Source organism: Dipodomys spectabilis, unplaced genomic scaffold, assembly GCF_019054845.1.
Source record: "Dipodomys spectabilis isolate Male_0828 unplaced genomic scaffold, ASM1905484v1 ptg000495l, whole genome shotgun sequence".
In the NCBI taxonomy this organism is placed as follows: domain Eukaryota; kingdom Metazoa; phylum Chordata; class Mammalia; order Rodentia; family Heteromyidae; genus Dipodomys; species Dipodomys spectabilis.
In genome coordinates, this window is record NW_024871172.1 from 521,660 (window position 1) to 546,871 (window position 25,212).

Below are 25,212 nucleotides of genomic sequence, written 5' to 3' on the forward strand. Positions count from 1 at the left end.
CACTCTACCACTTGAGCCACAGCGCCACTTCCAGCTTTTTTCTTTCTGCTTATGTGGTGCTGAGGAATGGAACCCAGAGCCTCATGCATGCAAGGCAAGCGCTCTACCACTGAGCCACCTTCCCAGCTCCTAAACAATGTTTTTAAAAAGAAAAAAATTAGAAAGCCAGCTGGGTGTCAGTGGCTCATGGCTGTAATCCCAATACTGGCACACACATAAAACATTTTTGCTGGGTTCCGATGGCTCATGCTACTAGGCTCCTAGCTACTCAGAAGGCTGAACCTACACAAGAAAGCCCATGAGAATTTTTTTTTTTTTTTGGTCAGTCATGGGATTTGAACTCCAGGTCTGGGTGCTGTCCTTGATCTCAAAGCTAGTGTTCTACCATTCGAACCACACCACCACTTACGGTTTTCTGGTGGTTAAATGGTTATAAGAGTCTCACAAAGCTGGGCACTTATGGCTCGTGCCTATCATCCTAGCTACTCAGGAGGCTGAGATCTGAGGATCATGGTTCAAAGCCAGCCTGGGCAGGAAAGTTCATGACACTCCTGTTTTGTTTTTGTTTTTGTTTTTGGTCGGTCATGGAGCTTGAACTCTGGGCCTGGGCGCTGTCCCTGCGCTCTTCAGCTCAAGGCTAGCGCTCTACCACTTGAGCCACAGCGCCACTTCCTCATGACACTCTTATCTCCAATAAACCACCAGAAAACTGGAAGTAGTGCTGTGGCTCAAGTGGTAGAGTGCTTGCCTTAAGCTGAAGAGCTGAGGAACAGTACGCAGCCCCCACTCCCCCCAAAAAAGCCAAGGCCTTGACTTTAAGCCTCTTTCAGTAAAAGCACACATTGTATACTCAATACACACACACACACACACACACACACACAGTCAGATAACTAAAAAAGCTAGAATGGAACTAGGCACTAGTGGCTCATGCCTATAATCCTAGCTACGCAGGTACACAGGAGTCTGATCTGAGGATGGTGGATCAAAGCTAGCTTGGGCAGGAAAGTCAGTGAGACTCTTCAATTAACCAGAAAAAGCCAGAAGTCAAAGACCACTTGTACTCTAGGGTCAGTCTGCTTCCTTACCGTTGGGTAACTGCTACACGTGCTCTCTATAGACACATGGTCCCTCCACTGGAAGGATGCTCTTCCCCTGTGGTCACCATGTCCCAGGTGCTGTCCCGCACCAGAAGTGACCACCCCACATGTTCCGCCAGCTAACTGTCTGCAGGGGCTTCTTATTCCGACCCGCAGCCCTACCCCCTCGCCCACCGAGAGCCCTCGCCTGGAGGATGGAGGAAGTATCTGGTATGTTGGCGAAAGCCTCTGGACTTTATTCCAGGTGGGTGCCTGGCTGAGAGTGAGGCAGGTCCTGCTGTTGGGACTCACCAGCCTCAAGGGGGGGGGGGGGAACCAGAGGTCGCTGCCATGTCATTGGTAGCTGTCAGGGTCGGCATCCTCAGGCAGAAAGTACCGCTGCAGGGTGGACTGCAGGAGCAGGGGGGGCAGCGCCCGGGGTGGGTTGGGCCAGCCCGGGGGGAAGGGCTGCAGGTCTATCCGAGGTAGGGGCAGCTTCAGCACCCGGATCGAGCCGTCCAGCTTGCGGGTGTGGTGGGGGCAGAAGGAGCCTGGAAGCAGAGCAGTGAGGCCAAGGGCAAGGCTGGGGTGTGGGGGCCAGGGACCCGCGTCCACTCTTCATCCCTGGGCCCACTCACCCCGCAGTCTCATGCCCAAGCTCTGAGCGCTGGTCTCCTGCAGCCGGAGGATAGGGTGGAACCTGGAGGAAGGGTTCAAGCTCGGTGAGTCCTGCCTGGCCACCCCAGGCAGCAGCACACCTCCATCCTCTCCCAACGCACCAGCGTGCCCGGGGCGGTCGCACCACAGTATTGGGTACCAGCTGGTCTGCAGGTGAGGCTGGAAATGGAGGCTGGAGCTCAGCCTCCTGCGTGGTGCTCTGCAGCTGCATCCACTGCTGCTGGCAGAACAAATTGAGCACATTGATGGGGCCCATGCTCAGCTTCCGCGTGCAGGCCCACAGGGTCTTCTCGAGTGGCAGGAGGACACTAGGAAGCTCAAGGAGGACGGAGGCGTCAGGCATGGGCACCGAGCAGAAGGCCTGCAGAACCTCAGAAAGCTCTTTCCTGGTTGGTCCAGCACGAAACTGCAGCAGCATGCGCCAGAACTCCTGCTCTGGGTCTGGCATCTCCTGCTCAGCCGGAGAGAGTTGCCCGGAGACCTGTGGGACCACCCTCAAGATGCCCGCCTCCTGCGCGCTGGATGGCACGAACTCCTGGAGGGACAGAGATGTCAACAGCTTTGACTCGGGCACGTCACCAGGGACAAAACTAGGCGCATTCAAGGTCTCTGTCTGTGGAGGAACGGCCACGAGCGCAAGGACCCTTGTTCCTCCTGAGCTGGAACTCCCTTTTGGCTGAGCCCGAGCCCTAGGCCCGCCTGGAGGGTACCCTGCCCTGACCGGGTTCCAGACTTCCAGCCTGCCTGAAGTTCGGCCTAACAAGGAGATCCAGAGAGAAGCTGCAGCGGGAGAAACATGGAGGCACGGAGCATGAGCTGGTATTCCTGGGGCCCCACTTGGTGCTTCCTCAGGGCTCTGGGGAAGGGGGGAAGCTCCCCCTGGGAAGGCCACCTGGCCCTAGCTCCCAAACCTCCAGCTGCTGGGTGATGTCATCAAGCTTCTGACAGCAGTACGCTCGCACCACAGCCTTGGAGCGGATGTCTTGGTTCCGGACCCAGGTCAGCATTTCTGCGTACAGTAAGTCCCGTGGGTCCTGGAGGCCCAGCCTGTGCAGCAGCTCCTTCACCTCCGGCCTGGGACAGGTGCATGGGGTGGGTGACTTAAATTGGGCCTCCCTTGCTGGCAGAGGCCCTCACCCGAGCAGGACTCACAGGTAGCGGGCCGGAGACCAGAGGAGGTAGGACATGAGCTCCACAACCACGTCTCTGCAGTCCTCTGAGCAGGCCAGGAGCAGCTGCAGCGCCAGCACCACAAACTGCTTCTGCATCTGGTCCTGAGCACAGGGAGGGAGGGTTGTGGCTGGCAGAGGAAGTGTGTGTGTGTGTGTGTGTGTGTGTGTGTGTGTGTGTGTGTGTGTGTGTGTGTGCGCGCGTGCAGGCGCAGGGGCTCACCTCGAAGCTGGGGGGTGGGTCCAGGTTGAGCAGGTGCAGGAGGACCTTCCGCAGCCATTCACGGAATTTACCAGTCACGTCAGGCAGCAGTCTCGCCAGGGAAAGTAGGATCTTCACACGGTCTGCCCAGGTGGCCTCCAGCAGGAGGTTCACTAACACGGAGGCCAGGCCCTCCACGGTGCCCATCTCTGGGTAGGCCTGCAGGTAGTGTCCTGAGACCCTGCCTCCCACTCTGCCCAAAGGTGGGCTCTTCCTTTCCCCCCACCCACCTCCAGCCTGGGCTTCTCAGCCTCCCAGGGTCCCCCAAACCTCCAGAGTGAAGTTGGGAAACAGCTTTTTGAACCAGTTCTGCACAACGAGAAACTGTAGGAACTTTGGTAGATGCCCATAGCGTTGTTCCCAGGGCGAGTACTCGTGGTGGTGCTGGGAGTGGCGGTGGGGCAGTGACATCTTGGGCTCCTTTGTGAAGCTCCGGGGCCTCAGGCTTAAGTCCGGGGAAGTCTAGGGGCAAGCGGCAGCAGCCTCAGGCTCCGCTCCGCAGGCTGGGGCGCCCCCCCCCCCCCCCGCCCTGGCGGCCGGCCATGCTGGGACCTTGGGTTTCCCGAAAGTACGTTGCTTCTGGTCCAGAGAAGGTGAAGACCAGTCAAACTTCAGCTTGTCTTGGTCTTCCTCCCAGTCCCTGAACTCTTCCTCCTCTTCTTCCTCATTCCCTGTGAGGATGCTAAACAGCCAGCGGGCCAGCCTCCGCCGCCACCTGTTCTCGGAGCGCCGGTGGTGCCGCAGCCACTGGGAGTACAGGCTGGACTGCAGGCGGGAGAAGGCAGCGGAGGCGTCTGGGCGGCTGTGAGGCCAGCGGGGCACCCTCTGTCCACCCCTCGCCCTGCCTGTACCTTAAGTCTATTCGAGACAAGGTGGGCCATGGCCACCTCTTCAGACAGCCACATCCGCTGCAGCACCACCGAGTTGGGCACGTAGCCAGGGAAGCTGATGGGCCGCGGGTGGCGCTGCAGGCAGCACCAGGGCCGGCTGAGGGCCCGACCCTCTGCCTGGGACACCCACGTGGGCCCCTCGGGGCCACACATCCCCAGTGGCTCAGCTCTGCCTGCCAGGCTCCCGAGAACCAGGCTGGGCTGCCAGTCCCTCTCCACACAGGAGGGCCAGCAAGCTTATAAAGCAAAGTGGGGGGGGGGGGCAGTCCAGGGGACACGGGCTGGAAATGAGGACCAAAATCAGGTGAGCTGGACTGTGGAGAGCCCTGGGCCCTCTCGTGCTTTCCAGAGGATGCAGCTCAAGCCCCGGCGTGGGGACGCATCTGAGCCACGTGGTGGATATGCAGGCAAAGCTGGGCGTGTGGGACTCCTGGCTCAGGCCCAGGCTCAGCAAATAGCAAGGAGCCGATGCCTGTAGACATGGCCATACCAGAACTGGGGCCAGGCAGGGAGGGGACACAGGGACCTGCCGCTTGGCTGTCCGGGCTGCAGGTAAGTATGAGCCTTGGGGGTCATTGAACACACAGGTTTTGGGGGAAGGGAGATGGGGCCTGCAGGAAGAGTAACGCTGGAAGGGGACTGCTCTGGGAGCGGGACCGGGGGGGGTCTCACCTTGTAGGGTTCTGTGGTGGCGGGAAAGAAGCCTTTGAACTTTGAGAGTGATTCCTTGTGCCGTTTATGTGGCAACCGTGGGGCCTGGGGAAGGGAGGGGCTCAGAGAAGAAGGAGCACCTGGCCTGGGCAGGGGATGCCCGCCCGTGCGGCCCCTCACCTTGTGCTGCGGGGACGGCGGCACACCCACCATCGTGGTCATCTTCCCTTGGAGCTTGTCTGACTTCAGCTGCAGGTCCAGACTAAGACCCAGGACACAGCTCAGGGAGGATCTGGCCAGGAGCTAGGGCAGCAGCAGAGTTGCAGGGAGGCGGAGGCAGGCGCTATGAAATCAGGCACAGGCATGGGAGGGAAAGGAGGTCTTACCTCGGAGGCTTTGCTGTGCACCCTCTGCCGGATGGGTGGAATGGGCAAGGAAACTGGAGGAGGGTGCGCAGAGCGCTGGTCCAGGGCTCCTAAGGCCTGAGGGACTGGGGGTGTGGGCAATGTCTGGGATTCGCTGCTGACTGCAGACTGCTTGACACAGGAGGCGGCTCTGGCTGTGGTGTACTTGTCCTCCAGCTCTCTGGCCATAGTGGTGTCTAAGGTGTCCTTTTGATGGTCTTCCTTTCTGGACAGCATGCCCTGGGGAAGGCAGGAGGGGGCTCTGTGAGGCCTGGGGTGAGGGGGAGCCCAGGGTCAGGGCAGGGTCTGGCCCTACACCCACCGCCAGGCCACGGCCGTAGATCAGACACAGGTAATTGTTAAAAGCTTCTTGCTGTTGCTTCAAGGAGAGAGGAGGCTGGGCTGCAGAGGCCAGTAGCCCCTGCTGTAACTGCTGCAGGTCCTTGTCCCGGGCCAGCAGGGCCTCTAAATCCTGCAGTGGGTATGAGAGATCAGGCTGGGCTTCTTTGAGACTTGCTCTGTGCTGCCCAGGGGGTCCCAGGGCCACCCAGGGACTCGAGGATTGCAGCCGGGGCCTGGAGCATTGGAGTGGCGAGGAGTCAGGGCCTGCCCACCCACCTCCTTCAACACTGGCTGCTCAAGCGTTGGTGTCTGGAGATGGATGAAGGACAGGGCCGCACTGCGGACAGGTGACACACACAGGTGGGGTGCGGGGGAGCACTGCCAGCGGGACAGGGCCAGCCAGAGGAGGGGTGCCAGCGCGGGACGGGCTTCGCCCGGCCCTCAAGGAGCCCGGAGTCCCGAGCCCTTGTGCTCCAGTCCAGGGGTGGGGCCTCCCCGTGAGCAGGGCTGACAGCCTAGAGACCTGAGGCTGGCTTTCTCCTGCAGGTCAGAGAGCGTCTGCAGCTGGGCATCTGTCAGCGATTCCTGGCTGGTCAGCGGCAGCGGAGGGTCGTCTACCACACTCGGGGACATCTGGCACAGCTTCTGCGAAGGGAGGAGCAGGGGCTCCAGCATAAGGGATCTATCGGGGCAGCAGCCCCACTTCGCCCGCCCTCACCCTACCACACACCTTAACCAGATAGGATGTGGGTAGGTAGAGGCTGTGGGACACCAGGCAGAGGCGGGAGCCCAGCGCCAGCACCAGGTCGCCACCATCGCTGCAGAAGGCCAGAGCCTGAGGGGCACTATCCAGCTGCAGGAGCCTAGAGTCCAGCCCCTGCTTCAGAGTGGGAAACCGAAGCAGCAGCAGCCCTGTCCCACCCCCAGTCAACCACTGGGTCCTGGTGGGAAAGAGGTTGGGAATCCCCAAGGGGCTGCCCCGCTTGCCGCCCGGGCCCTGCCCACTACAGCGGGTGGTTCTCCCCTGCCCAGGGCAGGGGGTGGTCCCCCCTGGTTCTCCCCTGCCCACCGTAGCAGTTGGTTCTCCCCAGTCCAGATGCGAATGGTGCGGTCCAGGCTGGAGCAGGCATACAGCTTGAGCGCGGGACAGCAGCACAGGCCTGGGGATGGTGCTCAGGGTCGGGGCGCTGGAGAGGATGGGGTCCCTCCCCCGCATCACCCTGGCTCCGCCCCCTTACCAGTGATGTGGTCCTGAGGGTCGTCCTGGGGCTGGTGGTCGCAGCGTGGGCTGTCGGACAGGCCATACTGCACCAGACCATAGGTGGCGCTCTCGGGATCCTCGAAGCCCACGGTGATGCGTTTGCCCAGCGCGCAGAGCGCCACAGCCGGGTGGCAGCAGGAGAAGATGCGCAGCAGGCTCAGGCTCTCCTCGGCGTAGGGGAACACGCGCCACATCTTCACCGTCAGATCTCCGCCTGAGGGCGCGGGCTGGGGGTCAGGCGCGGTGGGGGTGCCTGTGGGCTGGCTCAGGAGCGGGAGGCACTGACCTGAAGACACAATGCTGTTCCAGGTGGATGCAATGGTGGTGACCGGGCCCGGGCTGTGCGCCTCCGTGCGGAAGACAGTCTTGGAGGTGCGCAGGTGGAGCACCGACAGCGTGCCGTCCGTGTGCCCCAGCACTGGGAGGTACCTGTGGGCAGTGCACCCGAGGCAGGGGCTGGGTGGTGGTGGGGTGCTGCCTGGCCTTCCACGGCCCTCCACAGCCTGGCCCTCCACGGCCCTCCACAGCCTGGCCCAGCCCTCCACGGCCCTCCACGGCCTGGCCCAGCCCTCCACGGCCCTCCACGGCCTGGCCCAGCCCTCCACGGCCCTCCACGGCCTGGCCCTCCACGGCCCTCCACGGCCCTCCACGGCCTGGCCCGGCCCTCCACGGCCCTCCACAGCCTGGCCCTCCACGGCCCTCCACAGCCCGGCCCTCCACGGCCCTCCACAGCCTGCCCCAGCCCTCCACAGCCCTCCACGGCCCTCCACGGCCTTCCACGGCCCTCCACAGCCCTCCATGGCCCTCCACGGCCCTCCACAGCCTGGCCCAGCCCTCCACAGCCCTCCACGGCCTTCCACGGCCCTCCACAGCCTGGCCCTCCACGGCCCTCCACGGCCCTCCACAGCCTTCCATGGCCCTCCACAGCCCTCCATGGCCTGGCCCAGCCCTCCACGGCCCTCCACGGCCCTCCACAGCCTGGCCCTCCACGGCCCTCCATGGCCCTCCACAGCCTGGCCCTCCACGGCCTTCCACGGCCCTCCACAGCCTGGCCCAGCCCTCCATGGCCCTCCACGGCCCTCCATGGCCCTCCACAGCCTGGCCCTCCACGGCCTTCCACGGCCCTCCACAGCCTGGCCCTCCACGGCCCTCCACGGCCTGGCCCTCCACGGCCCTCCATGGCCCTCCACGGCCCTCCACGGCCCTCCATGGCCTGGCCTGGCTGGGCATGTGCTCCCACCTGTTCTTGTTCTTCCAGGCCCAGGTGACGGCCCCACAGCTCATGTCCCCCCGGTGCTGGCGCACGGTCTCCCAGCAGGTGGCGGCGCCGGTCGCATCCAGGAGGTGGCTGTAGAGGTGCAGGGCGCAGGGCTGTGGCGCGGGCAGCGGCGGCGGGTGGTGCCGGTGCAGCACCTCCATGGGGCTGCGGGCCGCGTTGGCGCGGATCAGGTGCCCCTCATGCGTCAGCAGCCACAGCGCCTCCCGCGGCAGGCAGTAGGCCACAGCGGCCGCGCAGTCCTTGGGCCCCAGCGGCAGGGCGCTCACCATCTTCCCAGTCACCACCGACACCAGGCACACCGACCCGTCGGCGCAGGCACACACCAAGCGCATTGGCAGGGGCGGCTGAGCCGGGGCGGGCAGCGTGGGCGCCACCTGCAGGTGGAGCACCGGTGCAGGCAACTGCGCCAAGGGCGAGTAGAGGTCGCGGAGGATCCACAGGTCCACGCCGGTGGGGCACAGTGAGAGCACCGGCCAGCCAGGACCCGCGGGCGGCAGCAGGCAGTCGGCCGGCTCTGCGTGCTCCTCCCGGCCCCAGTGGTCCAGCGCCACCTCGCCCACCTGCTCTGCAGTCTGCAGGTTCCACGTCCGCAGCGTCCTGTCCTGCGAGGCTGACAGCAGCAGGCTGGTGTTTGGCAGCAGGGCCATAGCCGTGACTGGGCCTGCAGGAGACAAGCTGGTCATAGCAAGAATCAAGGGAGAGGGAGCTGTGTGCCTGGGAAGCAGCACACACATGTGCATGCATGCAGTCCACGTGCACACACACACACAGCCTGGCTGGTGGAGGGCCTAGACAGCCCAGAGGACTCCAAGAGGTGTGTACGGGTGTGGAGGGAAGGCACCACCAGAGCTGCCAGCATCTGGCGCACCTGTGTGACCCACGAACACCATCCGGATCTGCCAGTCCGCCTCCCACACCTTCACTGTGCTGTCCCGGGAGGCAGTCACCACAGCCCGTATCTCCTTGCAGTAAACCAGGTCCAAGATGGTTCTAGGGGTGAGGGAGATGGAGCGGCTGTGTGGATGCAGCGTAGCCCCCGTGTGTTCCCCACTGGCTCGCCTCAGAGGACCTGTCTCAAGTCCCTCCGTGCCCTAGTTTTGCTCACGTTTTGTGCAGATTCTGGCACACATTGACCAGAGCCCAGGCGTCCAGATCAAAGGTGAGCACCGTGGAGCCATAGGCCGCGAAGCAGTACTGGCTGTGGAGGTCCGGCGGCCCCAGAGCCAGACGCCTGAATGTCTCGCCCAGGCTCTGCGGCAGCTGCAGGGGCGACCTGTGAGGCACCAGGCGGCGGCCCCCCGAGCGGAACTTCCACAGTGTCAGGCTGCCGCCCACCTCAACCACCAGCAGCAGCCCAAGACTGGGCACTGGCAGGCAGCAGGTGGGCTCACTGCCCAGCACCCCGTCCACGTGTGAGTGGCTCAGCCACAGCAGGCTGAGGTCCGGCCTCAGGATGGCCAGCGCAGCCGGCCCCCAGCCTATGAAGCGGCCCACTGCGCCCAGAGGGGGGGGCACTGCCACCAGCCCCGCCAGCGGCACGGGGGCCTGCAGCTTCCCCTGCGCCCAGCCGTCCCTGGTGTGCAGGTGCAGCCAGCCGGCGCGGTCCAGCACCACGAAGCGCCGGGCCGCCTTGTCCTGAGCCACGGAGCACAGCCCGGCCGCCACCTCCAGGTGGCGCAGCGGCTCCAGCCCGTGCGCCAGGCGAGCGACCTGCATCTCCTCCTTCTTCTCCTGGGGCCAGAGCGGCAGAGCGGCCGTCAGAGGGCGGCCGGGACGGGGGAGCCCGGGGGGGAGCCCGAGGGACCCGGGGGGAGCCCGGGGGAGAGGCCTCCCGTGCAGGCCGGCCCACGCACCTTTTCCACCGCTTCGCGGAGCTGTGCGCGCAGGGTCAGCCACAGGTGGCGGGCGCGCAGGGACCGGGCCTGGCCTCGCCGGCTCCTGAGGCGGAGCTGCGGAACCCCGGGCTCCGAGGACCAGGACTCTGCGGGCAGCGGGGGCAGCCGTCACCGAGGCCGGCCCGCCCCGAGGCCAGCCCGGGGCCTCCGCTGGCCGCCGCCTGGAAGGCTGCCCGGGCTGCGTGCGCCCCGCGCAGGCCGGTCCCCTCACCGCTCTTTTCGGAGAGAAGCCCAGCGACTGGGACATCGTAGACGTCCGCATCATACAAGTCTGTGTCCGGGATCAGATCGCCAACTTCCGCTTTATAGCTGCGGCTTGCGTCCAACGATTCTGCCTCCATTTCCGCCGCCGCTGGACGTAGGCGCCCAACAGCTGTTGGGACTTACAGGCCTCGAGGCCCGGGCAGTTGCTAGGACACCGATGCCGCAGCCCCGCCCCTCCGCAGGCCCCGCCCCCGCAGGCCCCGCCCCCACAGCATCCAGGTCCACAGTTGAGTCACAGAAACTTTTATTGGAAACAGATGAGCTGCAGCAAAGTGACACTCAGTGCACGTGGCCCACCAGGCGAGGTGGGGGCAGGCAGGCACCAGGGTCCCTTGGAGCTGGAGTGTACAGGCCCAGTAGGAAATACAAAAATAAACTCTGTGGTCCAGCTGTCCCTGCCTGTGGCAGTCTGTTTGGGCGGGTGGTCACTTTTCCCACCAGGCCCTGCTCAGTCTAGTCCAGTCACAGCATGGGCAGTAGGAGCCTGTGTGTGTGTGTGGGGGGGGGGTGAGTGGACACCCACAGGCTGGAGCCAAAAGGCTAGGCAGGTGTGGCCTTGGGCAGTGCCAGAACTGGCAGTTCCAGGGTACGGCCAGCAGCAGGGCAGACCCTGGCAGCCCTCAGGTGAGCAGGTCCAGGTACTGGTTGAAGCTGGATGAAGCTGGGACCTCCGCGGCTCCTGGTCACATGCACATCACCGGGACCCTGGGCAGAGGTGGGCACACAGCAGGCCTTAAGGAGCTACCACCCAGGAGATCAGGCAGAGGGGCACCTGACCTGTCCCAACCCCCCCCCCCAGGAGATCAGGCAGAGGGGCACCTGACCTGTCCCAACCCCCCCCCCCCCCCCCCCCCCCGCCCAGGAGATCAGGCAGAGGGGCACCTGACCTGTCCCAACCTCCCCCCCCCCAGGAGATCAGGCAGAGGGGCACCTGACCTGTCCCAACCCCCCCCCCCAGGAGATCAGGCAGAGGGGCACCTGACCTGTCCCAACCTCCCCCCCCCCCAGGCTCCTGGGACTGGAGCCACCACTACTGTCACACACCTGTCCTCTTCCATGGTGTTGGTCTCCTCGGCCCCAACCTCACTGCCTCGGCCTCCGCTTTCTTCCTCCCCTAGTTCCATGTCCAGTGTGTTGCCTGCCTCCGAGGGCGTGTACGTGGAACCACTGGGTGGGGGTTGGAGAAATCGGTCTCAGGACCACCCCTCCCAGGCCTGCTACTGGACTTATACTGCCAAGGATGCTGGGCAGACTAACGCTGAGAGCAGATGGGCATGGGTGAAGAATAGCTTGGGCCTAACCAGGAGCTGGGGAGGGGGTGGGTAATACCGACCTGATGGAGCGGCAGCTGAAGAAGACAATTCGCTTGAGCCGCTTGTTGTAGAAGAAATAGTTGAAGGACCAGAGGCTACCATCCTCCCCAAAAGGGTCCGAGTCCAGGTCTGGGTTATAGCTGAGGGGTGTAAAGAACAGCAGTGTGAGGACCCCAGGGTCTCACACTGACCTGGGGGAGCATCTACAGACGCCAGCACACCTGTAAATGTCACACTCAGCAAGGCAGATCTCCTCATCCACTGCATTCCACAGCTGTGGCTTGAGGGCCTTGAAATCCTCCCGAACAGCGGAGAACAGGCTGCAGTTGACTGCATTGACCACCTAGGACAGGACACAGTTGGGCTGACCAAGGTCCAGGACAGCAGGGATGGACTAGCTGGAGCCCAGGAACCACAGAAAGTGAGGGTGGGCAGAGGCCCCTTCACACAACCCTTACCCAGCTCAGACTGGGCTCCCGGCTGAACTCATGGCTTCGGGCTGCGCTGAAGTCATAGTCGGGCCGGAAGGACTCGTTGAGCGTAGTGATCAGGTAGAAGAGGGTCTTGCGGCTGCACTTGTCGCTGAGGGGGCTGTCATCTTCACCTCCCTGACTCTTGCTCAGTCTGCTCAGAGACAAAACATCAGCCTAGCCCACCATCCCACACAACTCTGACAGGGCAGACCCCACCTCAGCTCACCTGCTCGGGCTAAGGCCAGATGTCTGTGGTGGGGACAGCGCCTCCAGCACGTGGGGCTGGCCTTCCTGGCAGAACTGCTTGAACATGTGTTTATCGTCTCCGGCCATCTTACATGAGTAGCTTTCAATCCTGTGGGTAGCAAGCCGAACCATGATGCATTCTCTACCCAGAGGCCAGAGCAATGACCTCTGAGACACCAACCCCTGGAGCTTCCGTCACCTGCCAATGATGTGGGCGTCTCCGGTCTCCACAGTCAGCTGTGAGTTGATGGCCTCGAAGCTGGAGTTTTCCAACAGCTTCATGTCCTTGGAGAGGAGCTGTGCTTCTGAGCAAGGAGCACTGCCTGAGGATGTGGGAAACCAAGCCATGGGTGTCTACCCTGCCAGCTGAGCCCCGTGCATCGGGTCTGGCCTGAGACCAGGCTTCACACCGCTCTTCTCCTTTCCCTACCTGCCAAACACTCAGCTGGCAAGGAGGAGATGAGATTCCATGACCTGAAGGTGGCAAGTCCAGGCTCCATCTCAACCACACCTCCGCCACCTCGCGAGCCTGCGCGCCAGGCTGCGCCCCAGCCCAGCCCTCGCCTCCACCCAGGAAGAAGAGAACCATGCCACCAACAAGCGCGGGCGGCGGGCCAGGGTGAGAGGCCGCATTCTGCTTCAGGAACTGGCACACCCGGGAGCGGGCATGGCGGCCCCTGGACGGGTGGGCGCTCCCCCCTGTTCCAGGGGCTGCTCTTGGCAAAAGGGGGAGAGAACCGCAAGCTTCTCTGTTCTACTGCAAGGACGCCTAGGTCCCTCAGACCCGGAAGAGCGGTGGGAGGGCCGGGCTCCACTTGCTCGCTGCTGGGTCCACCAGCCGGACAAGGGGCACCGGCCGAAGCGCGAAGGAACTACAAATCCCGGGAACCAGTTCGCGGGGTCACTGGATCCCATCGGACCGTGACGAAACTACAAGTCCCAAGAGGCAGCGCGCCGGCGCGAGGCCCGCCGGGGGCTGTGGTCCCGGCAGCCCGAGACGGCGCGGGACCGAGGGGACACCCACCTGCTTGGGCTGGGCCGGATAGGGCTGGGCCGGCCCGATCGCCGGGCGACGGGGCCGCGGAGAAGGCGGGACGGTCTCGGCGCGGCGCGAGCTCCTCAGGACCGCAGGGCGGCGCCGCGGCCTCCGCTCGGGCCGCGCTGTATCCGGGGGAAGAAGCTCCGCAGCGACGTCCCGTTACTCCCGGCCCTGCCGGCCCCTCCGGGCTGCCACCGCGACATAGCCTCGTCCCCCTGCACCGCGCCCGCTCTCGCGACCACCTTGCCGCGGGCCGCTACCGATCACACCCGCCAGCAAGCGAACCAGCGACCTCCGCCTCCCCCAGCCGGACAACAACAAGCGGCGGCCAGGCCCGGCCCCACGCCTGTGAATGGCCCACTCCAACCCAGACAACCAGAGAGAGAGCAGCCATTGGACGCGCTCCCCGCCACTCAGGCCCATCTCCCATTCCTGCTGGCTGGGACGCGTGTCTGTCATTCTCCGGGCGTACGAGCCCGCCCACTCTCCTGACGCTCATTGGCCAATGTCTCGGGGCCCCGCCTCCAGGGCCGCGGATTTTCCCAAGGCCAAGGCCGGTGGGGAGAGCCGGGGGGCGCGCGCCGGGCCGAGGCTTGCTCCGGCCGTAGCCGAGTGGCCCCAGCGCGGCCGGGCAGTGCCGGTCCCCGGACGCCGCGGGAGGGTCGGGCGCCGGCTGCGCGCGTCCCGCCCGGAACCCGGGCTCGGGGCCCCGCTTTCTGGCCGGCGGAAGTGCTGCGCTGCCCGGGCTCGCGGAAGCCGTCCGGGAGTCTGGACCCCGCAGGAGCTGAGATGGCGCCGCCGGCGGGCGGGGCGGCGGCGCCCGCGGGCTCGGGCCCCGCGGCGGTGCTCGGGGCCGCGCACGCCGCGGTGCGGCCGCTGGGTGCCGGGCCCGAAGTGGAGGCGCAGCTTCGGAGGCTGCAGCTGAGCGCGGACCCGGAGCGGCCCGGGCGCTTCCGCCTGGAGCTGCTGGGGTCGGGACCCGGGGTGAGTAGGGCGGGGCCGGGACCCGGGCCGGGACCCCGCCGGCCAGCGGAGACCCGGCCTGTCTCGCGTGCACCGGCGGGGCAGTTTTTGTGAGGACTTGGCAAGATGGTAGCGTGAAAACTTAGGGAATCGGAGCCGGGCGCCGTGGCTCACGCCTGTCATCCCAGCTACTCAGGAGGCTGAGATCTGAGGATCGCGGTTCAAAGCCAGCCCGGGCAGGAAAGTCCGTGAGACTCTCACCTGCAATGAACCACCAGAAAACCGGAAGTGGAGCTTGGCTCTAGCGGTAGAGCGCTCGCCTGAGCGAAACGTCTGAGACAGCGTCCAGGCCCTGAGTTCAAGCCCCACCCCCCAAAAAACCATCTCACTGTTTAGTGAAGAACACTGACCTTGGACTCCTGCGCTCTAGGTCGGCTTGGAGTGGCCCTTGGAGTCTGTCTCCTACACGGTCCGTGGCCCCAGCCAGCATGAACTGCAGCCTCCAGGAGCACCCGGACCCCTCAGCCTGCAGTTCCTCAGCCCTCAGGAAGCTCAGCGGTGGGCAGCCCTGGTGCAAGGTGCCACCGCGGAGGGACACAATGGTAGTGCCCTGGAAGGAGGTCTCATCTGGAGTAACCGTGGCTGGAGACAGAGATGGGACAAGCTGGGCATCTGGGAAGGCTTCCAGGAGGGAGAAAGTGGACAGATTAGAGGTTGAGGAGCTAGCGCCTGCAATGTCAGACAATGATGAAAAGGAAGAGCAAGCAGGCCCAGGGTGAGAAGATGAATGCGTTCAGAAGAGGGTGTTCAGGGCAGGCTCAGGCCCGCGCTACTTAAGACAGGAATCTCTGCAGTCATAATGAGGTGGTGCAGGTACGACTGAAAGGATGCTTCCACAGGTACTCAGGAGAGTTTCAGGGCACCAAGGAAGAGGTTACTATCTACATGAGTCAGTGGTCAAGATTGAGGAGAGTACCAGGTAGTGCAGGGGTCCTACATAGGTCCCGTTAGTGGGGGGCATGAGGTGCTAGGGACTCTGGAGAGATAAACCAGAAGAAGCATAAAGAGGGCCTGGCATAAAGACAGTGCTCCAGGAGGAGGGTAGGAAAGCTAGTCCCAGGAAGCTCAGTGTCGTAAAAGGAAGTTTATTTCAGTAATTTATCCACAAAACATTTGTACTTGGCCACTGCTCTGTACTGGGCACTTTAACATGGACAGAATCTCAAATTACCATCCTCTTGGAGCTTACATTTCTATAAGTTTCAGTTAAATGGTGAAGATGAGATCTAAGAATGTTAGCAGGGGGGCTGGGAAGGTGGCTCAGTGGTAGAGTGCTTGCCTTGCACGCATGAAGCCCTGGGTTCAATTCCTCAGCACCACATAAGAAAAAAGAAAAAAGCTGGAAGTGGCACTGTGGCTCAAGTGATAGAGCGCTAGCCTTGAGCTGAAGAGCTGAGGGACAGCGCCCAGGCCCAGAGTTCAGGGCCCATGACCGGACCCAAAAAAAACCCAGAAACAAAGAATGTTAGCAGAGAGGAATGCTACTTAAAATAGTAGGGTGGCAAAGGAACACCGTGGGTAAGAAGCAAGCAGGTGCTTACTCCTATAATCCTAGCTACTCAAGTGGCCGAGAGCTGAAGATCGTAGTTCAAAGCCAGCCTGGACAGGAAAGTCTGTGAGTCTTATGTCCAACTGGACAAAACCACCAAAATGCTGGAAGCAAGCTGTGTTCAAGTGGCAGGCAGAGTGCTAGCCTGAGTGAATTCAGCTAAGGGACAGTGTCCAGGCCCTGAGTTCAAGCCCCAGAACCAGTGTACATACACCGCCCTGAGAGATCTGTGCAGCAATCTTTAGGGCACAGGTACAGCACCAGGTGTTTAGAGGGTTCTACTTATAGTGGGGAGACTGTTGAGGGTGCTGCAGGAGCTGCGTCAGCACTGGTTGGAGACCCCTTGTTGCACTGTTGGGCTCGAGTGTGGGGTAGAGGAAGTGGTCCAAAGGTCCAGGACAGGCACTACAAATGTATTCTCTGCAGAAGGGGGACCGGGAGAACAGGGATCCTTCAGGACACCAAGGGAGAGGTCACCCACTGCAGACCTATTATTGGATCTGCTTTGTGGAGAAGGGGCACAGGTAGGGCCAGGCAACAGCAAGGTTTAGGACGACTCCAGATTCACTTTGCCAAAAATTGTAGCTTCTGCACCAAAGAAGTCAGGCAGGAGCTCTGAAGGCCAAGCTGGGAGGGGGAAGCCTTCGCCTGGAAATACAGCCTGCAGACAAATGAGGAGTGAGCCCTGGGAGAGGTCTGGGTGGAGGCTGGCAGCCAACTCCACATCTTCCTTCTTAGGCAGTGGCAGCCCAGCCCTAGCCCTGGGTGCAGAGAAGTGCCCAGCCCCCACAGTGTCCCAACTCCTCGAGGAGGACCATCCCCAGAGCCCTGGAGAACTGGCTGAAAAAGGTAGGGGAAGGGAGCGGGGGGGGGGGGGGGGGGGTGCGTCAGAGTGGCTGCTGCCTGGCTGCGACACTTCCCTCCCCTCCCCCTGTAGAAGAGCTGGCCAAGCGCTTGGCCCAAGCTGTTGCAGATGGGGACCAGAAAGGGGCAGCCCAGGTGGCAGCGATCCTGGCCCAGCGTCAGGTGGCTCTCAGTATCCAGCTCCTGGAAGCCTGCTTCCCACCCGGTCCCGTCAGGTGAGGCCTGGCCCTCCTCACCCCACCCTCCGGCTGCCTGTGCAACCCTGACCTACACTCTCACCCAGGCTGCAAGTAACGGTTGAGGATGCCACATCTGCTGCGTCCTCTGCCTCTCCCGCCCACATTTCACTCGAGATCCACCCCCACTGCACCGTCGCAGCTCTTCAGGAGCAGGTAAGCATGGACTTCAGAGCCCGCATGGGGAGGAGGGAGTCCAGTGACACTGTCTAGCCTGGTCCTTTGGCCGCAGGTGTTCTCGGAATTTGGCTTCCCGCCAGCTGTGCAGCGCTGGATCATTGGGCAGTGTCTGTGTATGCCTGAGCATAGCCTTGCTTCCTATGGGGTCCGGCAGGATGGAGACCCTGCCTATCTCTACTTGCTCTCAGTCCCCCGAGAAGCCCCAGGTCAGTTCTTGACAGGGAGCAGGAGGTGAGTGGGGTGCAACCTGAGACAGCCCTGAGCGGCCTCCTCTGCCATAGGAGGCGGTACTCAACACTCTCAGAAGATGGACGAAGAACCAAGATGCTTGTTTCCCCAGCCAGCAGGGCTGCCCTCTGCCCCCAAGCCAGTGAGTCCCAGCCTCCCCAGTCCCCTTCAGGTGGGTAGGGGATCAGAGCTGCCGGGGAGGGGAGAGCCTCGGCAGCTGTGGGAGCAGGGAAGCAACATCTTCCCTGTTCCTCTAGCCTGGCTGGCCATGTCCTTCTTGCACATTCATCAATGCCCCGAGCCGTCCTGGCTGTGAGATGTGCAGCACCCAGAAGCCCTCCCTGCAGACCCCACCAATGAGCCACAGGTATGAGAGGCAGCATGGGTGGGGGAACAGGACAGACCAGCAAGAATGACCTCTCTCCCTGACCCCCAGGTTATGAGAACAGAAACCTTTCAAAGGCCCAAGTCCCAGGACTACCTCCTGAAACTAAGGGATCTCTACCGACTGCTTGCTGAGGACAGAGCCGCCAGGGATGGGGGTGTAGGCTATAATAGCCAGTCATTAAACACTTAAAAGCCAGCCTGGTGTCCCCTTCTCTGTGTCTCTAGGCAGGGCCCCAGCTGCCAGGGCTGTTGGGAATGAGACAAGGTCTTCATCAGCAGATGGATTCCCACCCCACCCCCACCGGCTTAGGTACTTACTAGAGTGGACTCAGGCAGGCACTGATGGCTCACACCTGCAATCCCTACTCAGGAGGCTGAGGTCTGAGGATTGTGGTTCAAAGCCAGCCCGGGCAGTAAAATCCGAGACTTATCTCCAGTAAACTTGAGCTATAACTCAAGTGGTAGAGCACTGGCCTTGAGCAAAAGCCTCAGGGACAGTAGGCAGGCCCTGAGTTGAAGCCCCAGGACCAGCACGGACCAACACCCACCGAAGGAGGTCCACACAGCCTAGCTGTAGCTCCAGTCAGTCACTGTCCTTGGTTTCTGCTGCCCTCCCCAGCCTGGTCACCAGCACTCTCATCAGGATGACATCAATAGTGGGAGTAGGTACTTCCCTTCCCCTCACAGGGCCAAGAGAAGTTCAGAACTCAAGAGCTGTGAAACAGGGTGGGGAAGGTGGCTCAGTGGTAGAGCGCTCGCCTTGCATGCATGCGGGCCTGGGTTCAATTCCTCAGCACCACATAAGCAAAAAGAAAAAAGCCGGAAGTGGCGCTGTGGCTCAAGTGGTAGAGCGCTAGCCTTGAGCTGAAGAGCTGAGGGACAGCGCCCAGGCCCAGAGTTCAGGCCCCACGACTGGGCCCCCCTCCCCCCCCCCAAAAAAAGAGTTGTGAACCATGGGGCTAGGAAGGTGGCTCAGCGGTAGAGTGCTTGCCTTGTATACATGAGGCCCTGGGTTCAAGTCCTCAGCACCACATAAGCAGAAGCAGCCAGAAGTGGCGCTGTGGCTCAAGTGGTAGGGCACTAGCCTTAAGCTGAAGAGCCGAGGGACAGTGCCCAGGCCCAAGACTGGCAAAAAGATAAAAAACTCATGAGCCCGACACCAGACCACTGCTGCCGTGCCTCCACACCATCTTCTGCTGCCTTCTCAGGCACTGTGTCAAGCCTGGTCCCCGTATCTGGACCACTCTGTGTCACTCCATACAGTAGGCCCCAACACCACATACACTCAACGTGACCCTCCAGCTATCCGATCAAAGCTGGGGAAATATACCAAGGTGTGTCTGTCTGACCCAGCCCCCTTTCCAGATACCACTCAGCTCTGCTAAGCCATCTTCAATATTCCCCTTGCTGAGATATAGCCCTCAGTATGGAGGCAGATTGGTCCAATAATCTGACTTTGTTTATCCAAGCAGTCCCTGGATCATGGACGACTGAGCCATGACCTTTATACCTCTGTGCTAGGTCACACCCACCCTGCTGAGCACTGCAGCCTAACAGCCAGGTTTGTTTCCTGTGTTTGTGTCAGTCATGGGGCTTGAACTCAGGACCTGGGCACTGTACCTGAGCTGCTTTTGTTCAAGCCTACGGCTCTACCACTGAAATTACAGCTCCATTTCCAGCTATTTTGGGTAGAGATAAGAGAGTTTCATGGACTTTCCTGCCTGGGCTGGCTTGGAACCACAATCCTGAGATCTCAGCTTCTTGGGTAGCTAGGATTACAGAAGTGAGCCACCAGTGCCTGGCTCAGTTTTCTGGTTTTCATCTCATACTCACCACTGTTTGGACTCAGATATTGGACAGGGCACAGCTAGACACACGGGGTACAGGTCTTAGTCCCAGAGTCCCCTGAAAGCATGCAGTCCTACCACAGAACAGTGCAAAGGTGAATGTTGAGAAACTTAATTTATTTCCATGATGAGGGCTGAAGGAAGATCTGGAGTGAGAGCCTGGTCTCCTTCCCCCTCTCGTCCCAAATAAAGATGGGCTGGGCCACATGGAGCAGCTGAGGCCTGAACATTGCCTTAGGATGGCTCCTGGGCTTGAGGGTCTGCTCAGGCAAGACGGAAGCCAGCCTTGGAGAGGCTCACTTGGGTGGCCGGTATGCCAACTTCCGACTCTTCAGGACTGACCACTTATGCCGCTTCATGGCATATGTCAAGGGCAGCAGCAAGCCCACCATCATCAACATCTAAGGACAAACCAGGCTCAGAAGAGGGAGGCAGGAAGGACCCACCCAACCCCTCAGGTGCCAACTGTGACCCTTCCACAACCCTTCACCTTGAGGCCCATGCGTTTTCTATGGTCGTGCTCTGGCTCAGATGCCCAGCGCAGGAAGGTAGCCACATCCTTGGCAACCTGGGACATGGTAGCGGGGGTGCCTGGGACAAGGACAGCGGTGAGAGCTACCTGTCCCACGGAGGCGGACCGGCCCTACCCAAGGCTTCAGAGTGCCAGGACTCCAGAGCTTGCTCAGATAGGCCTAAACGAGAAGTGGGCAGCACAGGCAGGACCAGGAACACAGGGAGATAGCATCCTTGGGGATGGGAAAGGGCTTCCTGAAAAACTCACCATCATCAAACTCCAAGACTTCGTTATAGATGGGAGGGGCCATGGCAATGGCCTGGCCGGGGAAGTAGGGGTTGAAGTAGAGACCTTCTCGTAGTGACACCCCAGCGGGTGGCTCACAGTAGCCCGTGAGCAAGGAGAACACGTAGTCCTCACCACCGTGCCTGGAACCAGATCCATGACTCCTCAGCCTCTGGCACAGGCAGCCCCTACCTCTCCCCTCCTTCTCTCCAGCCCCACCCTGTGGACAGGCCGTGTACCTAGCTCTCACGATGTAGCTGAGATCAGGGGGCAAGGCTCCACTGTTGGCGGCTCGGGCAGCCTCCGGGTTGGGATACGGTTTTGGCAAGTAGTCAGACAGTTTTCCTGGCCTCATGAACATCTCCCCATTTTCATTGGGGCCATCTTGGACCTCCACCTGCCACGGAGAGCAGGGTCAGGATCCTGCAGTCCCATTATGGCAGAGGCCCCAAGCCCTGCCCGCCTTATCTCCTGACCCCCACACCTCCTCAGCCAGGGCCTTCGCTTCATCCTCCGTGTAGCACACGCCCACCAGGTGGCGGTAAGCCACATAATCCATGCTGTGGCAGGAAGAGCACACTTGCTTATATACCTGGAAACCCCTACGGATGCTGGAGAGAGAGAAAGGATTAGGGGCGTCGAAGATGCCACCCCACCCGATCCACCCCGAACTCCCCCGAGCCAGCGAGCTGCACACCTGGTGTGGTCCAGGGAGGAGAGGAGGCCACGGTGCGACCACGGATAGCTGGGGGGGTGCAGCTCCAGGTCACTAGCGCTGACCGCAGAATGCAGGGCCACAGCCAGGCCCGCACCGCCGGCCGCCAGCACGCCCAGCGCCGACAGCGTCACCCTCCTGCCCCGGGAAGGGCCGGACTTCGAGCACAAGGACACTGCCTGCAAGAGCTCCGCTCAGCGCCGGCCAGAGCGCCACTCACCCAGCACGGGCCACGGCCCACCGCCCGCGGGGCACCAGGGGCGCCCGCCCGCGCGCCCGCCCTCCCGGCCGCGGCGGGCCCCCGAATCCGGCCCCGCGGGGCGGGCATGAGGCGCTCGTGGCTCCGCAGCCCGGGATCAGGCCAGGTAACCAAGGTCACGGGCAGCTGGCCGAGGTCGGGCCGGGGTCACCCCGGGACGCGGCCCGGCGGGCGGCGGGCGGCGCGCCCTCCGAGGACCCGCCGGCCCGCGCCCGGCCGCGACGCACCCCGGGCCGTGGGCGCCCGGCCCGGCTGCGCCCGGCCGCCTCGGGGCCGCGCCGGGACCCGGGGTCCGCGTGGCGGCCGCCGCCCCCGCCGTGGGCGCGCGCCCCGGGCCTCCCCGCCGTGACCTTCACGGGCGGAGGGGCGCGCGGCGGCCGGCCCGCGCCCGCGCTCACCTGAGACGTCCTCAGCGGAAGCCGCCCGGGCCGCCCGCCGCCCAGCAGCCCCCGGGCACACGCGCCCGGGAGCCCCGCGCCCCGCGGCCCCAGCACCGCCCCGCGAAGCGAAGAAGCCGCCGCCGCCGCCATGTCGGCCCTCCTCAGCGCGGCCGCCGCTCCCGTCGGCCCCTGCGGCGCCACGCGAGCTCAAACCGCGCGAGAGCCGGGCGGGGCGGGGCCTCGCGCCAGGCTCCGCCCCGCGCTTCCCCGTTGCCTTGGAGACGGGCGCTCGGGCCAGGCCGCTCGCCGCGCCTCCCCGCGCCCGCCGCCCGCCGCTCCTCGCGTCGCCCGTGCCAGGCGTGTTCCGAGATCTGCGTTTGGAAGAGCTGAATGCGGTCGGGGCAGACTGCCGCCGGAAGCGTGACCCGGGGCTGGGGCGGGCGCGAGCGCGACGCGGGGTGGGCGCGCGGGTGCGGCGGCGCCGCAGGCCGGCTCCAAGGCTGAGGTCCAGGACGGCCGACCTGAGCCTTACTTCCACGGGGCAACCGAACAGCTGGAAGTGGAGCTGGGGCTCGAGTGTAGAGTGCCAGCCTTGAGCAGCACGCGCGCGCGCGCTCACACAGCACACACGCACACGCGCTCACAGTGCACAGGCGCGCGCACACGCGCTCAGTGCACACACGCACTCACAGTGCACACACACACGCGCTCACTGCACACACGCGCGCTCACACGCGCTCAGTGCACACACGCACACGCGCTCACACACGCGCGCTCACAGTGCACACACACGCGCTCACACACGCGCTCACTGCACACACGCGCGCTCACACACGCGCTCACTGCACACACGCGCGCTCACACGCGCTCACAGTGCACGCGTGCGCACAGCGCGCACACGCACACGCGCTCACACACGCGCGCTCACAGTGCACGCACACGCGCTCACACACGCGCTCACTGCACACACGCGCGCTCACACACGCGCTCACTGCACACACGCGCGCTCACACGCGCTCACAGTGCACGCGTGCGCACAGCGCACACACGCACACGCGCTCACACACGCGCGCTCACAGTGCACACACACGCGCTCACACACGCGCTCACTGCACACACGCGCGCTCACACGCGCTCAGTGCACACACGCACACGCGCTCACACACGCGCGCTCACAGTGCACACACACGCGCTCACACACGCGCTCACTGCACACACGCGCGCTCACACGCTCTCACAGTGCACGCGTGCGCACAGCGCGCACACGCACGCGCGCACACACGCTCACGCGCTCAGTGCACACACGCACACGCGCTCATAGTGCACACACGCACACGCGCTCACACAGCACACACGCACACGCGCTCACACACGCGCTCACTGCACACACGCGCGCTCACACGCGCTCAGTGCACACACGCACACGCGCTCACAGTGCACACACGCACACGCGCTCACAGTGCACACACGCACACGCGCTCACACACGCGCTCACTGCACACACGCGCGCTCACACGCGCTCAGTGCACACACGCACACGCGCTCACACACGCGCGCTCACAGTGCACACACACGCGCTCACACACCCGCTCACTGCACACACGCGCGCTCACACGCTCTCACAGTGCACGCGTGCGCACAGCGCGCACACGCACGCGTGCACACACGCTCACGCGCTCAGTGCACGCACGCGCTCTCAGTACACACACACGCTCACACGCGCTCACACACGCACACACGCACGCACACACACGCGCTCACAGTGCACACACACACGCGCTCACACACGCACACACGCTCACAGTGCTCACACGCGCACGCGCTCACACGCGCGCACACAGCGCGCACACGCTCACAGTGCACACACACACGCTCACACACGCACACACACGCACACAGCACACGCTCACAGTGTTCACACACGCGCGCACACGCGTGCACACGCATACGCTCTCACAGTGCACACACACGCGCTCACACACGCACGCACACAGCGCGCACACGCACACGCTCTCACAGTGCACACACACACGCGCTCACACACGCACACACGCTCACAGTGCTCACACGCGCACGCGCTCACACGCGCGCACACAGCGCGCACACGCTCTCACAGTGCACACACACGCTCACACACGCACACACACGCACACAGCACACGCTCAGTGCTCACACACGCGCGCACATGCGCGCACACGCACACGCTCTCACAGTGCACACACGCGCTCACACGTGCGCACACAGCGCGCACACGCACACGCTCTCACAGTGCACACACACGCGCGCGCACACAGCACACACGCTCAGTGCACACACACGTACTCACACACGCACACACGCGCGCACACAGCACACACGCTCACAGTGCACACACGCGCGCTCACACAGCGTGCACACGCACGCGCGCTCACAGTGCGCACACACACGCGCTCGCACACGCGCTCACAGTGCACACACACACGCGCGCACACAGCGCGCACATGCACACGCGCTCACAGTGCGCACACACACGCGCACACGCGTGCGTACACAGCACACACGCTCACAGTGCACAAGCACGCGCGCACACAGCACACATGCTCACAGTGCACACACGCACACGCACGCACATACAGCACACACGCTCACAGTGCACACGTGCGTGCTCACACACGCACACGCGTGCACACACCGTGCACACACACTCACACACGCGCGCACACACGCTCACACACTCGCACACATTGCGCACACACGCGCTCACAGTGCACACATACGCGCTCACATATGCACATGCGCGCGCACGCATGCACAACACACATACACTCTAAAAAAGAAAAAAAAGGAAAAATCAGTTAGCTTACAAATTGTCCAACTTAGTATCACTAAGATGCTACAGTACTCTCCAGTATGATCTCCAGGTTCCGAAAAGGCACAAGATATGCACAAAGTAACAAAAGCACAGGAGGGGATGTTTGCCGTCAGACAGCAGGGAGATGTAAATCACAGCCACCATGGGCTATCACTTGACGCCCTCTTTGCTGTCTGTAATAAATAAGATGCACAGTATCAAGTTTTGAGGAGGATGTGGAGAAAGTAGAACCCTTGGACATTGCTAGTGGGTATGTAAAATGACATAACTGCTTTGGAAAGTAGTTTGGCCCTTCTTCCCTAGGTTAAACACGATTTACTATTTGGTCAAGTAATTCATATGTAGGTATATACCCAAGAGAAATAAAGATGTGGATCCAGGGCTGGAAGTGTGGCTCAGTGAAAAAGTGCGTGCCTAATAAGTTCAAACCCAGTATTCCAAACTACTTAAATTAAAAAAAGAAGAGCTAGGAATGTGGCTTAGTGGTAGAGTGTTTGACTAGCATGCATGAGACCCTCAGCACCACATAAACAGAAAAAGCCTGAAGTGGTGCTGTGGCTCAAGTGGTAGAGTGCTACCCTTGAGCAAAAAGATGCTCACAGACAGTGCCCAGGCCCTGAGTTCAAGCCCCAGGACTCGGAGAGTGGGG

At 62.6% G+C, this 25,212-nt stretch overlaps 4 protein-coding genes across 6 annotated transcripts; 1 reads left to right on the forward strand and 3 right to left on the reverse strand.

Annotated features, from left to right (window-relative positions):
• Positions 1–1,405: 1,405 nt before the first annotated feature.
• On the reverse strand, positions 1,406–10,251 carry Wdr97 (WD repeat domain 97). The gene is made up of 24 exons (XM_042669384.1): positions 10,099–10,251; positions 9,869–9,979; positions 9,121–9,746; positions 8,884–9,005; positions 7,977–8,676; positions 7,023–7,165; positions 6,714–6,950; positions 6,545–6,635; positions 6,206–6,338; positions 5,999–6,120; positions 5,752–5,812; positions 5,456–5,605; positions 5,116–5,373; positions 4,910–5,032; positions 4,751–4,834; positions 4,040–4,153; positions 3,741–3,953; positions 3,459–3,650; positions 3,150–3,347; positions 2,910–3,031; positions 2,669–2,831; positions 1,859–2,292; positions 1,718–1,779; positions 1,406–1,630 (listed from the first exon to the last, which is right to left on the reverse strand). Exons 1-24 carry the CDS (start codon positions 10,249–10,251, stop codon positions 1,434–1,436), a joined length of 4,809 nt encoding a protein of 1,602 aa, XP_042525318.1. The 3' UTR covers positions 1,406–1,433.
• A 150-nt stretch (positions 10,252–10,401) lies between these two features.
• On the reverse strand, positions 10,402–13,596 carry Maf1 (MAF1 homolog, negative regulator of RNA polymerase III). Of its 2 annotated transcripts, none has more exons than XM_042669349.1 (8): positions 13,231–13,596; positions 12,406–12,529; positions 12,187–12,315; positions 11,946–12,111; positions 11,709–11,830; positions 11,508–11,627; positions 11,219–11,341; positions 10,402–10,658 (listed from the first exon to the last, which is right to left on the reverse strand). In XM_042669349.1, exons 2-8 carry the CDS (start codon positions 12,486–12,488, stop codon positions 10,637–10,639), a joined length of 765 nt encoding a protein of 254 aa, XP_042525283.1. In that variant the 5' UTR covers positions 12,489–12,529; positions 13,231–13,596; the 3' UTR covers positions 10,402–10,636. The 2 variants fall into 2 exon arrangements, with proteins under 2 accessions (XP_042525283.1, XP_042525282.1); XM_042669348.1 differs by having other exon boundaries at positions 10,402–10,879; positions 13,231–13,592.
• A 423-nt stretch (positions 13,597–14,019) lies between these two features.
• Sharpin (SHANK associated RH domain interactor) lies at positions 14,020–17,908 on the forward strand. 2 transcript variants are annotated; one of them, XM_042669344.1, is made up of 9 exons: positions 14,020–14,229; positions 14,639–14,810; positions 16,556–16,666; positions 16,755–16,896; positions 16,965–17,073; positions 17,150–17,303; positions 17,379–17,497; positions 17,583–17,692; positions 17,762–17,908. In XM_042669344.1, exons 1-9 carry the CDS (start codon positions 14,035–14,037, stop codon positions 17,766–17,768), a joined length of 1,119 nt encoding a protein of 372 aa, XP_042525278.1. In that variant the 5' UTR covers positions 14,020–14,034; the 3' UTR covers positions 17,769–17,908. The 2 variants fall into 2 exon arrangements, with proteins under 2 accessions (XP_042525278.1, XP_042525279.1); XM_042669345.1 differs by having other exon boundaries at positions 17,379–17,467.
• Positions 17,909–19,655: 1,747 nt separating this feature from the next.
• On the reverse strand, positions 19,656–21,896 carry LOC122098857 (cytochrome c1, heme protein, mitochondrial). Its single transcript, XM_042669346.1, has 7 exons — positions 21,731–21,896; positions 21,056–21,252; positions 20,843–20,969; positions 20,598–20,755; positions 20,341–20,501; positions 20,050–20,150; positions 19,656–19,960 (listed from the first exon to the last, which is right to left on the reverse strand). The coding sequence occupies exons 1-7, from the start codon at positions 21,860–21,862 to the stop codon at positions 19,856–19,858; spliced, it is 981 nt and encodes a 326-aa protein (XP_042525280.1). The 5' UTR covers positions 21,863–21,896; the 3' UTR covers positions 19,656–19,855.
• Between the last annotated feature and the right edge of the window lie 3,316 nt (positions 21,897–25,212).

Excerpts from the sequence above, each read along its gene's own strand:
- Maf1 (XM_042669349.1), bottom strand. The coding sequence starts at position 12,488 with ATGAAGCTGTTGGAAAACTCCAGCTTCGAGGCCATCAACTCACAGCTG. Across the intron at positions 12,112-12,186 it reads TCTGGCCTTAGCCCGAGCAG|ACTGAGCAAGAGTCAGGGAG; the intron begins GTGAGCTGAGGT and ends GTCTCTGAGCAG. Across the intron at positions 11,831-11,945 it reads GGGAGCCCAGTCTGAGCTGG|GTGGTCAATGCAGTCAACTG; the intron begins GTAAGGGTTGTG and ends GTCCTGTCCTAG.
- Wdr97 (XM_042669384.1), bottom strand. The coding sequence starts at position 10,251 with ATGGAGGCAGAATCGTTGGACGCAAGCCGCAGCTATAAAGCGGAAGTT. Across the intron at positions 6,121-6,205 it reads CCACATCCTATCTGGTTAAG|AAGCTGTGCCAGATGTCCCC; the intron begins GTGTGTGGTAGG and ends CTCCCTTCGCAG. Across the intron at positions 3,032-3,149 it reads ACCCACCCCCCAGCTTCGAG|GACCAGATGCAGAAGCAGTT; the intron begins GTGAGCCCCTGC and ends CCCTGTGCTCAG.
- LOC122098857 (XM_042669346.1), bottom strand. The coding sequence starts at position 21,862 with ATGGCGGCGGCGGCGGCTTCTTCGCTTCGCGGGGCGGTGCTGGGGCCG. Across the intron at positions 20,756-20,842 it reads CGAAGGCCCTGGCTGAGGAG|GTGGAGGTCCAAGATGGCCC; the intron begins GTGTGGGGGTCA and ends TCTCCGTGGCAG. Across the intron at positions 20,151-20,340 it reads AGTCTTGGAGTTTGATGATG|GCACCCCCGCTACCATGTCC; the intron begins GTGAGTTTTTCA and ends TCCTTGTCCCAG.
- Sharpin (XM_042669344.1), top strand. The coding sequence starts at position 14,035 with ATGGCGCCGCCGGCGGGCGGGGCGGCGGCGCCCGCGGGCTCGGGCCCC. Across the intron at positions 14,230-14,638 it reads TGCTGGGGTCGGGACCCGGG|GTCGGCTTGGAGTGGCCCTT; the intron begins GTGAGTAGGGCG and ends CCTGCGCTCTAG. Across the intron at positions 17,074-17,149 it reads TCGCAGCTCTTCAGGAGCAG|GTGTTCTCGGAATTTGGCTT; the intron begins GTAAGCATGGAC and ends CTTTGGCCGCAG.